Genomic DNA, 15,869 nt, shown 5'->3' with positions numbered 1-15,869 from the left:
AACAAATAATAACTTATGGATCATCAAATTAGAAGTGACAAATCCCTTTTATAAGTCTCATTATTCATTTAATAAATAATTTTAAAGTGCCTTTGATCATCTCATTGACAAAATGATTAGCAGGCAAAATTATTATTTAATAGTAACAGAAACAACAATGAGAATAGTATAGTAACTGAAGCATATGGTACTTGTTATATGTCAAACACTATTTTAAGTGCTTTACATACATTAATTTATTTAATTCTCACAACCACCCTATAAAGTGGGTACTATTACTACTTATTTCAGTTTATTTTACTTATTTTACTTTGCTTTATTACTACTTAATTATGAGGAAACAGAGGCACAGAGTGGCTACAGTCACATGGTCAGGAAGTGAAAGAAACAGGACTTGAACCCAGATTCTTAAACCACTACACTATATTGCTTCTTCAAAGGCCAATATCTTACATCTTTTGCTTCAACTAAATTATAAGTTCCTTGAGGAAAGATCTGTATCCTTTACTCCCTGGTACCACTCACAACTCTGATCTAATAATTAATATCTTACAAATTATTAGAATATTTAGGAGGTTAGCAGGCAAAATCTTCACTTCTGATGAGATAGTGAAATAAGGACCTATAATTTGAAACTTGGAGTGGAAACATTCAAGTTTTCTGAAGCTATGAGCTTCTTCCTCTCTTCCTTTCTACTGCAACCAATCTTTCTTAATGGAAGAGAAAATGGAAAACATCTGAACTAACACAGATGATTATTTTTCATTGAGATGGTGGGCAGCATTAATACCAATAAACTTTTTGAGTATTTATGGATTTTCTTGTATATTTACTATGCACCAATCACTCTGTGATGAGATTTTAGGGAAGTCAAGTTACTTAATCTGACAGTACATCTGAGTATACTATGATTTTAATCACAGATAGGCACAATTGTCTTAGAGTAACTCTAAGGTCATAGCTAAGGAGTGGTGAGGCTGAGATTCATGTTCCCCGCCTGTACTCTGAATAACTACACTGTTCTCAAAGGAAGCCTTGATTTGGGACTATGCACAAAAACCTAAAATAATTCATTTTACGTAATCCAATTGTCTCTGTCTCCTTCACCATCACACCACAGCCACACTCCATTTCAGCATTCCACAGTCTGAATTTCATTTGGGATACAATAGCTGAGGAGGAGTGAGAAAAAACACCTCCCTACTTATGTAAAACCACAACTATATTCACTCTTCTATGGCATTAGCTGTATTACACCCAGAAAAGAGGACAGACAGGAGACAGGTTTACACAAGCTCTGATACAAGTATCACAAGACAAATTTATCCTATTGGATGAAGTCCTCTCTGAGTACAGATAAATGACACTGATGTATCAGGTAAAATTGGGGTGGCTATACATGCCTTCCAAAACAAACGGAATGCATTTTATATACTTCCTATAAAGATAAGTCTTAAGCAAATAAAGCTAAAACTGGCAACCCAAAGAGCTTTGGGACACATCAACATCTTGAATTGTTCTTCAAATGTTTTGGAGCTTAATAAAAAGCCCAAAACCCTTTAAGCCAGAAGATTTTTATATCCATGAGGGTATAAATTTAATACACATTTCTTATTCGTTTACACTTAAGTCATTCAAGTAATGTTTTGTAAGTGTCGTCTCGATGTCTATGATATCTTTGGGCATTTTTATAAGTCTTTCTTCTTAAAAAAAAAAAAAGGTCATGTTTTTCCAAGAGTAAGTAAATTTAAAATAACAAAGTATTCCAGATCACTGTGCTCATCCAAAGCAACAAATTCTTGTGTAGATTCTCATCCTGGCAATGTCTTTTAAAACTGGACTGACATTTGCCAATTTTACACTATACACTTTTATGGAGGGAGATAGTTTTATACTTAAATGAGCTCAATTCCATATACATAGCCTATACATAGCTCATATATTTATCAAATAATACTGTAAATCAATGTGTAATGCACTTTATATGCAGATAGTACATGAACACAAATAGATTTCTGAAAAGTTGTCCTAAGGTAGACTGTGGAGGCAATAGACTTCGGGGCAGAGATCTGCATGCAGGAAGCTTCCCAGGGGAAGAGTGAAGTGGGGAAGGAAGCAGGATTGGGCAGGAGAGGAGCTGCAATGCACTTGCAAGGAAACTCCTCAGCAGATGCCTCAGCAAGTCCTGAAACATGAAAGGACCTTCAGAAATATCCCAACAAGGCAAAGGAACAAGTTCCCTGTATCCCCACATCCACCAGTCACTGCACATAGACTGACCCCAAGAGATAGGGACACAATCTTGGACAAAGCAGCCACTTTCAGCTAAAGGAAATTTCCTTGAGAAAAGGAAGATCAGGGAGGAGTACCACAGTGTCCGCTAAAAAGGTCTGTCAGAATTTTTTGAGAATTAATCCGCTGTGAATATAAAACCTACCTAATCTTTTAGTCTGATAACAGTACAAATTAAGGCACATACATTCACTTAATCAGCTGGTAAAGACATGATGTAAGCAAGCCCATTTCAAATTTCCACATTTACCACAGAGCTTTCATTTTATGGCAAGGCACATGCAATATCTGGAGGTCTTTATTCAAAGTAAGTTCTCCTCTTGTCCCCTGACATGATTCTCTCAGAGATAAAATACTAATAAAAAAATACATTATGAAAAAAATGTGTGGCTGTAGAGAAAATAACAGTGTTAAAGACTCTGGGGTGAAAATAATCCAAATTTCTATTACCTAATATTTTCCTTTGCCTTTGATACTTCCCATTCAATACTTGATTCATTATCTTATTCATTCAACAAACATTGATTAATGGCTCATTATATTTGAAATTAAAACATAAACTAATAAGGTAGAGTAAAGCCACCCAGCACCATTTGGAATAACAGAGAAAACACATAAATAAATCATTGTAATATCATAAAATAAAATACCAAGCCTAGTATATCCATGAAATTCCTCTAGAAGCTGACACAATTCCTAAATTCTTATTCTGGACTCAAACTTCAGAAAGTCCAAGATTCTCCAGGACACTACTTCCAACTTACATTCTTAGGGAACTCCTGAACACAGAATTTCTCCCTCTCAGACCTCTCCAGCTCAAATCACAATTCGAAGTACTAGAAGTATTCCCAGGGCCTATCAACCAGGTCCTGACCTCCTCAGCAGAGCTAATCCAAAGTGGAAATGAGTGTAGTCAACAACTGGGCCCTCCTTTACGTAGGATTCATTTAACAGACCCTTACTGACCCCAACTATATGCCAGGCACTGGTCTAGGAGCTGAACACAGAACAATCAGCAAGGCCCTTCCCTCAGGAGCTTGTGTGCTAGGGGCAAAAGCCCAGCAACAACCAGATAAACAGAGAAATGTGTATTATGTTATCACATCCTGCTAGGTCCTATGAGGGAGATAAAGCAGAGGAAAGGAAGACAGGAAAAGAGAACAGGAACTTTTTAAGATAGCCTGGCTAGAGGAGGGAATATTTGAGAAAACAGAGAAGAAAGAGGGAGAGAGTCACATGGATGTCAAGAGGAGAGTGTTCCAGGCAGGAGAACACCAAGGCTCAGGGACAGGAACGTGCTCCCTGATCTCCCAGAACAGCTCCTCTGCTAGCTATGGTTGGTCATTCACCCCATGGCACTTACTTCATGCTTTCCCCAATGTGAGAAAGCCATCTGAATTCCAATGATTAAAGTACATTAACATATCTCTAAAATATGTCTTTTCTGCTAGATACGAATTTTGAGTCATTTAGGTCTAAGTTACAAACTTCGCAGGAGTAGAACCCAGGTGTCATCAGTCCTGTATCCAGACAACTTCACTGCTGCTTCCACGTTCCAAACAGAGGGACACTCCCTCTTCACAAAGAAAACTAGCTAAAACGATTTATGAAAATATTGCCTCTGAAATCAGCAGAAATCCAAGGTTAAACCTGAAAGACCTACATTCCAAGATCTAATATAAGACTATAGAACAGTCCATTTTGTTTGTTTGTTTGTTTGTTTTTAGAGTCAGGGGATACCTGTACAGGTTTGTTGCATGTGTATATTGCACAATACTGAGGTTTAGGCTTCTAATATCACCCAAGTAGTGAACACAGTATCTGATAGCTATGCCACCCACTAGAATCTCTCTTATTTGATCCAATGGCAATTGGTTAATTTTTTAAATTTGGGAAGTAATTTAACATTTATGTGTGTATTTGTATATATACATACACACACAGGTATGTATGTACACATCTACACTTTTATGTATGTACCTAAATACATAAGCAATATACACACTACATATACACATGTACACATTTATATTGTACATGTGCAATTTTCCACATTATCTCTTCACTTAAAACATATAAACGTACATCCACTCACCATCCTTTGGGTATTGAGGCAAGTGCTCAAGACACATACATAGATTTCCATTACACCATTCTTAAATATGATGATGGGGGTCAGCCTTTCAAAGAAAATATTCTTGACTAATAGTCAAAATGTGTCATGCTACTCCATCATTTGTCATTAGCCCTTTAAGACCTGGTCATTATGAAGTCAATACCTTTAGTAATTTCAGGCAAAGTTCAATTAGCCACCCTGTTCTTTGATCTATATCTGACAAACACCTTAGTGACCAAACAATGTTTAACTATGTTGACTAGAAATATTAGCATAAGAGTAATCTTAGGAAAATCAAGCTCCAACTCTACATTTGCAAGAGAACACATTTCTTGGGTAAACTCAGCTACATAAGAAATCACTTTGCTCTTCATGTACTTTATATTTCTCTTTCCCATTCAAAATTATTCTGTATCCCTGAAGAGAAGGTAAAACAAACATATGGCCTTCCAGTAAAAGACAGCTGAAGTTTAATAGAGTCCCAGGTCTACCGTTGGTGATTAGGGAACAGATTAAAATTACCATTTGGTTTCAGAGTTTGCTTGGTTGTTAACCTACAAAACTCAGAATCCATATACTGGTCAATCATTTCCAATCTTTTGACATTCATACTACTTAAGTTACAGTCAACCAGTCAACAAGTATTTGTTGCTCTGCCAAATAGGTGAACTACACATAGCACTAATAATTAATTCCTTTTAGGGTTGCATATTCTAGAAGTAGAGCATTACAAAGAATCATTACCCATATAAAAGTAGAAACAAAACAATATTGAGAAAATGTTTCTCAAAAGTGCTGGTAAATCTCTTTTTTCCCCTTCACAATAGAGACATCAGGAGAATGTGTTCAAGATTTATTTATTAAGGAAAAGTGATTCATCTAGGAAGAACACGAGACAATTTTATAATTGCTGTTTCACTTTCAAAGATGTTTAGAATTAACTTGTTGCTAAATGGAACTGTAAGATAATAAGCATCGGTTGTAGTTTCCTGTATTTTTTGGTTAGCATTATAATTAAATGAAAGTGAATGAATTAACTGTGTTTAAAAACTACAAAACCCAGATATTGTGAAAATTTAAGTAAATGACAAGTTATATTTTAAATAAATGTTATGTTTGTACTACATTTCTACATTTCAATTACTAGGAGGAGGAAAGCACATTTTCCCCTTTTGGAAAAATAAAAACACATTATAATGCCACAGGGCATTTTTAGGGTAAGGAAACTATTCTGCATGATACTGTAATGGTGGACACATGTCATTCTAGATTTTCAAAACCCGTAGAATGTACAACACAAAGAGATAGCCCTAATGTAAACTACAAACTTTAGTTAATAATAATATAGCAGTGTTGACTCATCGATTGTAACGAATATGCCACACCAAAGCAAGATGTTAATAATAAAGATGATGGGTGGGAGAAGGGGAAGGGAGTATTTGTAAATTCTCTCTACTTTCTACTCATTTTCTGTAGACCCAAAACTACTCAAAAAAGTAAAATAGTCTATTAACATGAGAGAGAATTCAAACATTATGATCATTTTACCTTTGTATTGATTAAAACTCAACAAATTCATAAAGTATCACCTTTGACACTAACTTAAATATAAATTTCAATTTATAAATTTCAATGATTTTAGAAATTATGCCACTATTGATAAGTTTTGATGCAGTAGTTCCTGTCAAGCACAAACACCATCATCTCCACCTTACTCCTTTCCTCCTTTTAGTGTATGTACCTCTACCTTTGTTCCAGCTTGAGACTTGAAAATGACTGTGAACACTGATCAAAGAGTGTGTGCAGATTTTCATTCAGATTTTCATTTCATTCAAAATCTGAAAAAATCATTCAGATTTTCATTCAAAATCCAACAATTCACACTTAATCAGAGAGAAAAGGCACATGGTATGAAATGGGGCATTGACCTGGAAGCTGTCACTATTACAGTGCATCTGTGGGAATCCAGAAGCTTGGTTTCAGAGGTATTTTTAAAAATCAGAAGCTTTTAAAATACAAGATGGACAGGAAAATGATGGCTCAGTAATTAATATCTATTAAAATCCTCCTAGATGTGTGAGACAGAAAAAGAGAAAATTTTCAACTGAAGTATTAGTACTGGATGTTATTTTGAGATTCTCAAGCCTGTATTTTTATAAGGTTATTTATACCTGTCTGAGGACCTTAACTTAATCCCCAAGGCACTTGTGTCCAGAACACCAAAGTTCTGATGAAATCTTTTAGTCAGAAATTTTCATGAAGACGCAAATCCCCACAAAAGAAGCCAGGAAGCCAAGAATGCTTAAAATAACTCAAAATATCAGCCCATTAAGTAATACCTGTGGTGTATCTACTACCCACCTAACACAGAAATAATTTTCATGCCAAAAGCATTCATACGTTGTGACATAGATATATCAGTAATTCATAGTTAAAGAGAAAGTGGACCTCAGAAAATGTTCTGTAAAAAATGAAACTTTATTTCCACTAGGAAATATGTTCAAAATATGAATTACATTGTGATATATATTCCAAACCAAACCAAAAATCCAGGAATGGATAAATTAGGGGAAAACATCCATGCCAAGAGTCTGAAATGTTGCTTCCTTCCATAGTCTTGCAGGAGTAAGTCTATGACTCCTATTCCTCAAAGTCGAAATCCAGTAACTAAACAGAATTTTTAAGTTGCCTCAGAATAAACAAAAAACAAAATACAAGTGATTACCTCAGTTGTCCAGATTATGTCTCTCATTTATTAATGCTTCACTATTTCACTGTTCTGAGGTATTCTCCAGAGACACAACCTTCATTGTAAAAGTTTATTTAAACATTTTTAGCCACTTCTTTTCTCACTTTCTTTGTGTTTCTTTCACCACCCCCAAATTCATTTCAACTCATTCAGACTCATTTTTTAGTTTTAAAAGCTACTTTACTTCAAAGCTTAACTACAGAAAACTAAAAAAGCATTATACTCAGGAAATTTCTTTAGTCACGTGACATACATTAACCTCCTCAAAAATAAACAATGAAGTGGTTCCAGTGTTGTTAGAAATGGTTTCTGTTATTCAATTCACACAACTATACTCTAATCACAGATCAGATTCTTACTGGGTTCACCCAAGTAATTGTCAATTGACAATAAGCAGGTCTCCAAAGGTTGACTTGCCATTGATAGACCCACTCTCCCGTTGGGCAAGCTCTTATGACCTGGCCAACTCAGGAACAACACAAAAAATATTTAAATGACTTAACAATTCAAGAAGCCAAATTCAGGTTGTGAGGCAATAACATGAATTGAAATTTTTTAAATATTAGAAAAGTAGAACTCCCTTTGTAAAATAAACTCAACTCTGTCATAGAATCTGTCTGCAGTAGCAGCTATCACAAACTTTTATGTGTATCAAAATCATCTGGATCATTAATTAAAACTGTACTAGTGGGCTGGGCACGGTGGCTCACGGCTGTAATCCCAGCACTTTGGGAGGCTGAGGCAGGTGGATCACGAGGTCAGGCGTTTGAGACTAGCCTGACCAACATGGTGAAACCCCATCTCTACTAAAAATACAAAAATTAGCCGAGTGTGGTGGCGCACGCCTGTAATCCCAGCTACTCAGGAGGTTGAGGCAGGAGAATTGCTTGAACCCAGGAGGGGGACATTGCAGTGAGCCAAAATCACATCACTGCACTCCAGTCTGGGTGACACAGCAAGACTCTGTCTCAAAAAAGAAAAAAAAAAATTGCACTAGCATCAATTCTTGGGAAATCAGCCTGTTTGGAGCCTTGGAAAACTGCATTAGTAACAAGCACCTTCATTCTACTGGGTAAGATACAACCACTACCTTTGTCTTACCTCTACCTTTGCCTCACTTCCACCCCACCTGTATTGCTATCTCTGGATGCCCTCCCGCTTCCCCATTGTTAGAGACGAGGGAAAAAAGAAAATCTTTGCCTCACTTGCTCGCTACAGAGGGTTTTGTTTTTGTTTTCTTTCATGGCATGTTGTCACTTCTTACATTATAAAGCAAAATGTTAGAAAGAGTTAAGGTCTTACTTATCTATGATAAATATGATTTTTGTCTTCTATCTGGAAAATGACATGATTTATGTTTGTTTCTAATAGCTTCACTTTAACTTTCATTTCCAAATTAAACTATTAAGCTATCACATATAGATGCTGGTTAAATTAAAATGTTAAATGAATGAAACAATAAGGGAGGAATCTCTGGCCTTCCTGCCAAACGTACCACTCCCTGGACTAATGGCATTGTCCCTGTGTTAGTGAACTACTGATTTCTTCACTTGAACTATCCATGCAGTGCACCTGAACTATCCAGCTATCTCAATTCAGCACCACCCTTTGCAGTTCTGGTCATTACATGCTTAGGAGAACCCAGTAGCTAATATGCCCTGTTTACAAGTTAAAAGTCCATGTAATTTTCTATCAAGACTTACTGCAATCTGTTCAAATGTTGTTTTATAGTTGGTCATTTTGTTCACATTTTAGAAATAATCATATTCAGTATATTAAAAATATGTAACTTCTGTTAGAACTACACTGCTTTGAAGCAGCTAACACTATGGTTAGAATTGTTTAGCAATACATTTCTTTCACTTCAGGGCTTGTGGGAAAATAACCATATGTGTCATATCCCATGTAATTCTATGCCAGAGCTGAGTGCTGAAATAAATTTTGAGTAGGGGTCATTCTCAGCATTTAAAAGACCGAACTTCCGGACTAACAACTTTGAAAAAGATAACCTTGAATTGAATATGGATTAACACAAGAAAGCAGAGGTCAAAATTTCAGGCTCTTACCAGAAATGGACTCCAACAAATACAGGAGACACACATTATTGCCAGGAGCTGGATCACCATTTCCAAATGATGAGATCTGCCTTGTCTGTGCTGCTGACTTTTAAATTTAACTCTTAAAAGTGTAATTCCTGTGATTGCATTGCACAACAATGAAACACCAAGGGCTAAGAGCCCCAGAAAAGAAAACAGTAGAAGATAAAATCTATCTTCCCAGTCTTTGATGTCTTCTGTGTTGTAGAAACACCAGGTCCTCGACGCCTGAATTTTATAGTCTCGATGTCCAAGGATGGGCAGCAAAGCTATAAAAACAGCAAACAAGCACACACCACTTAACATCATTTTCACATGTTTGGATGTAATTTTCGTAGAATGAAATATTGGTTTTGTGACTCCAATACACCGCTCAATGGCCATCACACTGCCTAGAAGAAGTGGGCACAGACCGGAAAACACCATGCAGATACCAAAAATGCTGCAAAGGACATTTGATTGGTCAAAGCGGATCCAGTCTTTATCAGAAGCATATACAAATACTGCTATTGCTCCATTGATGAGATGGCCAAAGAAGTCCGTGATTACCAGGCCACTAGCCAAAAGCAGAAACGATGCCTTGGACTTCTGTCTAAATCTCTGATATGCCTTCATGAGAATGGCAATGGCAAGGCTGTTTGACAAGATTCCCACTGTCATGAAGATTACTGAAAAAAATACGGAAAGCCGATTTTCCGTCTGGCAGGTTGTGTTTGAAAGAAGCCCAGCTGCAGGAGAGACTGGCTGTTTAGAATTGTTCATGGACATTGTTGTGGAGATAAAAGTCAACCACTCAAGTCATCTCCCTCTCAAAACTGTGCAAGCTTGCAGTCCAGACATCTGTAGGTAAAAGAGAGAGGAATTATGAACAACGCATTACTGCTCATCTGACGTTTATGACTGACGTGCCCCAGCACCCCGTGGTGGGGTAGGTTTTATCTGGCCTATCACAAGCAAGGTTGCATCATACTGAAAGCAGCTCATATCTGCCTGCGGTTCCACATTTCATTTTCAAGGTGAAGAAACTGTCGAAATTGAGACCCCTTGGTTAACTTCTGTGGCCCCTCTGCAAATGAGCACCTCCTCCTGTATGTCCCCCTGACACATCACTGACACCTTATAATTTTCAGGTTTTACAAAATTGCTACCAAGATTAGATTTAAACCCAATAAGGTTTTTAAAATCATAAGTCTATTTAAAAACAAAACAAAACAAAACAAAACAAAAAAAACCTTTGTCCCCAAACTGCAGATTATGCCTCAGTTGAATGACCTCCTTGTCAGGCAGACATAACAATCTCCAAACTTTGGAAGGAGACTAGCAAGTTCATTGATGTTAAATGCAGATTTTCTGAATATGTTCCTAAGCCTAAATCAAAGAATAGCAAACCACACACACGTTGAACCCATGAAAAGCAGAGTGGTGAGTCTCTAGGAAGGTTTTCTGGTCTAGCTGCCCCTGTGCAGAAATTCTGATTCGCCATAGGGAAGGGGGCGGGCCACGCTCACTGTGCACCTCCGCCAAGATACTGTCCAATTACAGCTTCAAAGTAGCAACATCCAAGGCGAAGTATTTATTTGTCACTCTTTCCCCTAGGGGGCTGAAGCCTGAGTCACAGACACTGGATACAGAAGGCCACAGCCACTCTGCTCCGAGCTAATTCAATTGGCGTTTCCCGAGCAGCTAGCTTTCCCGGAGGCTGGGAATTCCGGAACCAGCCTTTCCTGCGCCCAGCCGGAGTGGGACTGCCTAGGCTGCCCCCAGGACGGTCACCTCCTCCAGGTCTTACGCACAGTTCGACTTTCGCCCGTTACTACCCCCACCGCCCTTTGGCCTGGTCTCACAACATCCTCTCCAAACTGACAAACTCGCTGAAACTTTCTGCAATTACTCAAACGCCAAAGGGCTGTTTTCTCCCTCATCCCGGCACGGGGCGTGAGAAGGTCCCCGGCTGACAAACTCGAAGTGCCGCCCGCAGGGAACCCTGCAGCGGCAAGAAGCGGGATCTCTGCCGATTTCCCTCTTCTGAGACCCTTTCTACCCGGTCCCCACCCGAGCAGCTCAGAATGGGGATGGGTTAGCCCGAGTACCCTTCTTTTTCTACGCGTCTCCCTAGCTTGGGGAATCTGGTCCAAACTCAGTGTCAGGCGCAGCTGGCAGAAGCTGCGGCCGGGTGTCCCAGGGGGTGAGTTGGTTAAACCTGGGTCTGGATAGCATACGGAGGCCCATGCGTTGGGATCAGCCTCTGGAGGGGTGGTACCTTGTCATCCCAGGCCGCCAACCGGGCTCTCTGCAGAGGAGAAGACCGAGCCGCTCGGTGAGCCATGGCGCCCTGGGCCGCCGCCACCTCAAGTTCCACCGAGCCCAGCGCGGAGTTCCTGCTCGGGCGCCGGCTGTGGTCCTGCAGCTCGTCCCCTCCGGGCACTCGTTCCCTTAGCGTGGAACCTGCCGGGCGCGCTCCACTCCTGGGATCCCTCTGTACCTAGCTGCGCTGGCAGCCTGGGAGGGATGGGGCGCGCGAGTGACCTCCGCCTCTTCGTCTTCTCTCTCGCCTCCGCCCCCTTTTCCATGGGCACAGAGCAGAACTGGGAAAGAAGGGGGCACCGTGCTTGGATGCATCAGAGCTGCCCTTAGCCGCTGGACCAGCTAAAGAAAGTTTTGTTTTAAACTCCTTTTTATCCCCAAGCCATCTCTGAGGATGCAAGACAGCAGTCTGGAGAGCCGAGGAAACCCTAAGATGGTGTGTTAGGCTGTCAGATGGTGGCTTGCAGACAATTCATTCCAAGTCCAGCTCGAAACGCATAAAGAAACCAGGTAGAAAGAGGTTGTGTGTTTGAGGGAGAATTTTGTGGCAACTATCTCTAGGGAGTTAAAAACAGGTATTCAAGCCCCGTAAATGAAAACACTCGCAGCCTTAGGGTTCACTGTCACACAGAGGACTGGGACTGTTTCCAGCTTTTTAAGGAATGTGAAAAGGAAAAGGGGTGAGATGCCTTCTTGAACAACACCGGCAGATAAGGGATTAGTAACATTTCAGTGATTTTAGAAGTCCACTGGAGAGAGAATTTATAGTGATATGTATACTCCAAGAGATGTGCATCTAATAAATTTCGTGGAGATACATTTATGATGAAGTAATCTATTTTTTCATTAGGAATTATGATTTGAACCATTTTATTCTGTAATTGCTTTTATCTAATATTGCTTCGACACATACCCATTAGCTGTGTCTCATTTTTCTAGCTAAACACTTATGTGAATCTATTGCTGACTTTTGCTCTTTTTATTGTAGTAAAATGTTGCTACTACCTATGTGAAAAATCAGTACCACATGGAAATGAACTCTGTTTCTCCATTCTAAAATCAGAAGGAACCCCTAAATTCCTGGAAATTGGAAGGGATCAAAAAATGAAAAAGTGGGATAAAATAAATTAGCCATTAACTGTAGAAAAGAATGATTGCAGGTTTCCCCTGTGGTAGATATTGAAATTTTAAAAAATGATACGATCATAACTTGTAAACTAAACTGTTACTCAATTATGGTGAGGGAATTAAACATTTTGGTTAGATAACCTGGTTACTAGAGAAATATTATACATGAATGGCCAGTATCCAAGGAACAATTATGTGACAAGCTACACTGAAAATATAACACAGAGTACTATTCTTTCCTTTTTTAAAATATGTGAGTGCATATATAATTTTTTTCTTTTTTAAAAAACATGTAATTTTTGCACCTATTGACCTGTCCTCTAAGTTCCCTGCGCCTGCCCCCCACCCACTAACAGGCCCTGGTGCATGTTGTTCCCCTCCCTGTGTCCATGTGTTCTCATTGCTCAACTCTCATTTATAAGTGAAAACATGAGGTGTTTGGTTTTCTGTTCCTGTGCTAGTTTGCTGAGGGTAGCTTCCAAGTTCATCCATGTCCCTGCAAAGGACATGATCTCATTCCTTTTTATGGCTGTATAGTATTCCATGGCGTATATGTACCACATTTTCTTTATTCAGTCTATCATTGATGGGCATTTGGGTTGGTTCTGTGACTTTGCTATTGTAAATAGTGCTGCAGTAAACATACATGTGCATGTGTTTTCATAGTAGAATGGATTGTAATCCTTTGGGTATATACCCAGTAATGAGATTGCTGGATCAAATGTTATTTCTGGTTCTAGATCCTTGAGGAATCACCATACTGTCTTCCATAATGATTGAACTAATTTACATTCCCACCAACAGCGTAAAAGCATTCCTATTTCACCACAGCCTAGCCAGTATCTATTGTTTCTTGCCTTTTTTTTTCTTTGAAGGCCATTAATATTTTATTTTACTTTTATTATTATTATTATTATTTAAGTTCTGAGGTACATATGCAGAACATGCAGGTTTGTTAGATAGGTATACTTGTGCCATGGTGGTCAACCTGTCATCTACATTAGGTATTTCTCCTAAAGCTATCCATTCCCAAGCTTCCCACGCCCCAACAGGCCCTGATGTGTGGTGTTCCACTCCCCTGTGTCCATGTGTTCATATTGTTCAACTCCCACTTATGAGTGAGAACATGCGGTGTTTGGTTTTCTGTTCTTGTGTTAGTTTGCTGAGAATGATGGTTTCCAGCTTCATCCATGTCCCTGCAAAGGACATGAACTCATCCTTTGTTATGGCTGCACAGTATTCCATGGTGTATATGTGCCACATTTTCTTAATCCATTCTGTCACTGATGGACATTTGGGTTGGTTCCAAGTCTTTGCTATTGTGAATAGTGCTTCAATAAACATACTTGTGCATGTGTCTTTATAGCAGCATGATTTATAATCCTTTGGGTATATACCCAGTAATGGGATTGTTGGGTCAAATGGTATTTCTAGTTCTAGATCCTTGAGGAATCACCACACTGTCTTCCACAGTGGTTGAACTAGTTTACAGTCTCACCAACAGTGTAAAAGTGTTCCTATTTCTCCACATCCTCTCCAGCACCTGTTGTTTCTTGACTTTTTAATGATTGCCATTCTAGCTGGTGTGAGATGGTATCTCATTGTGGTTTTGATTTGCATTTCTCTGATGGCGAGTGATGATGAGCATTTTTTCATGTGTGTGTTGGCTGCATACATATCTTCTTTTGAGAAGTGTCTGTTCATATCCTTCGCCCACTTTTTGATGGGGTTGTTTTTTTCTTGTAAATTTGTTGGGGTTCTTTGTAGGTTCTGGATATTAGCCCTTGTGCTTCTCTGGTGAGACAAGGCCCCACTCTGCTTTTGTTCACCCTCCATGGGCGGCACCTACTGTCTAACCAGAAATTTGTCTATTTCTTCTAGACTTTCTATTTTATTTGCATAGAGGTGATTATAGTATTCTCTGATGGTAGTTTGTATTTCTGTGGGGTCACTGGTGATATTCCCTTTATCATTTTTTACAGTGTCTATTTGATTTTTCTCCTTTTTCTTCTTTATTAGTCTAGCTAGTGATCTATGTATTTTGTTAACTTTTTCAAAAAAAACAGCTCCAGGATTCATTGATTTTTTGGAGCTTCTTTCTGTCTCTATCTACTTCAATTCTGCTCTGATCTTAGTTGTTTCTTGTCTTGTCCTAGCTTTTTTAATTAGTTTGCTCTTGCCTCTCTAGCTTTTTTAAATTGTGATGTCAGGGTGTTAATTTGAGATCTTTCTAGCTTTCTGATGTGGGCATTTAGTGCTACAAATTTCCATCTTAACACTGCTTTGGCTGTGTCCCAGAAATTCTGGTACATTTTCTCTTTGTTTTAATTAGTTTCAAAGAACTTCTTGATTTCTCCCTTAATTTCATTATTTACCCAGGAGTCATTCAGGAGAAGGTTGCTCCATTTCCATGTAATTGTGTGGTTTTGAGTGAGTTTCTTAATCCTGAGTTCGAATTTGATCGCACTGTAGTCTGAGAGACTGTTTGTTATTATTTCAGTTCTTTTGCATTTGCTGAGGAGTGTTTTACTACCAATTATGTGGTTGATTTTAGAATAAGTGCCATGTGGCACTGAGAAGAATGTATATGCTATTGATTTGGGGTGGAAAGTTCTGTAGATATCTATTAGGTCCACTTGGTTCAGAGCTGAGTTCAAGGTGGGATATTAAAGTCTCCTACTATTATTGCATCACAGTCTAAGTCTTTGTAGGTCTCTAAGAACTTGTTTTATGAATCTGGGTGTTCTTGCATTGGGTGCCTATGTATTTAGAATAGTTAGCTCCTCTTGTTGCATTGTTCACTTTACTTTTATATAATGTCTTTCTTGTCTTTTTTGATCTTTGTTGGCTTAAAGTCTGTTTTTTCAGACACTAGAATTGCAACCTCTGCTTTTTTTGGATTTCTATTTGCTTGACAAATTTTCCTCCATCCCTTTATTTTGAGCCTATGTTTCTATGAGCCTATGTCTTTGCACATGAGATGGGTCTCCTGAAAACAGCACACTGATGGGTCTTGACTTTTTATCCAATTTGCCTATCTGTGTCTTCTAACTGGGGCATTTAGCCCATTTACATTTAAGGTTAGTATTATTATTGTGAATTTGATCCTGTCATCATGATGCTAGCTGGTTATTTTGCACACTAGGTGATGCAGTTTCTTTTTTTTTTTTTTTTTTTTTTTTTT

At 38.6% G+C, this 15,869-nt stretch overlaps 1 protein-coding gene across 1 annotated transcript in view; it reads right to left on the bottom strand.

The window, feature by feature from the left end:
• Positions 1–11,776, bottom strand: part of PTGFR (prostaglandin F receptor) — a 47,044-nt gene extending 35,268 nt beyond the window's left edge. The window contains exons 1-2 of the mRNA XM_025402884.1: positions 11,514–11,776; positions 9,224–10,093 (exon numbers count right to left, since the gene is read on the bottom strand). Of these exons, the coding sequence (XP_025258669.1) occupies positions 9,224–10,021 (798 nt within the window). The 5' untranslated portion in view covers positions 10,022–10,093; positions 11,514–11,776. The remainder of the gene's footprint in view (positions 1–9,223; positions 10,094–11,513) is intronic.
• Positions 11,777–15,869: the final 4,093 nt, after the last annotated feature.

Source organism: Theropithecus gelada, chromosome 1, assembly GCF_003255815.1.
Source record: "Theropithecus gelada isolate Dixy chromosome 1, Tgel_1.0, whole genome shotgun sequence".
NCBI classification, from domain to species: domain Eukaryota; kingdom Metazoa; phylum Chordata; class Mammalia; order Primates; family Cercopithecidae; genus Theropithecus; species Theropithecus gelada.
The sequence above is the reverse complement of the archived record's forward strand: the minus strand, read 5'-3'. Positions and strand labels throughout refer to the sequence as shown.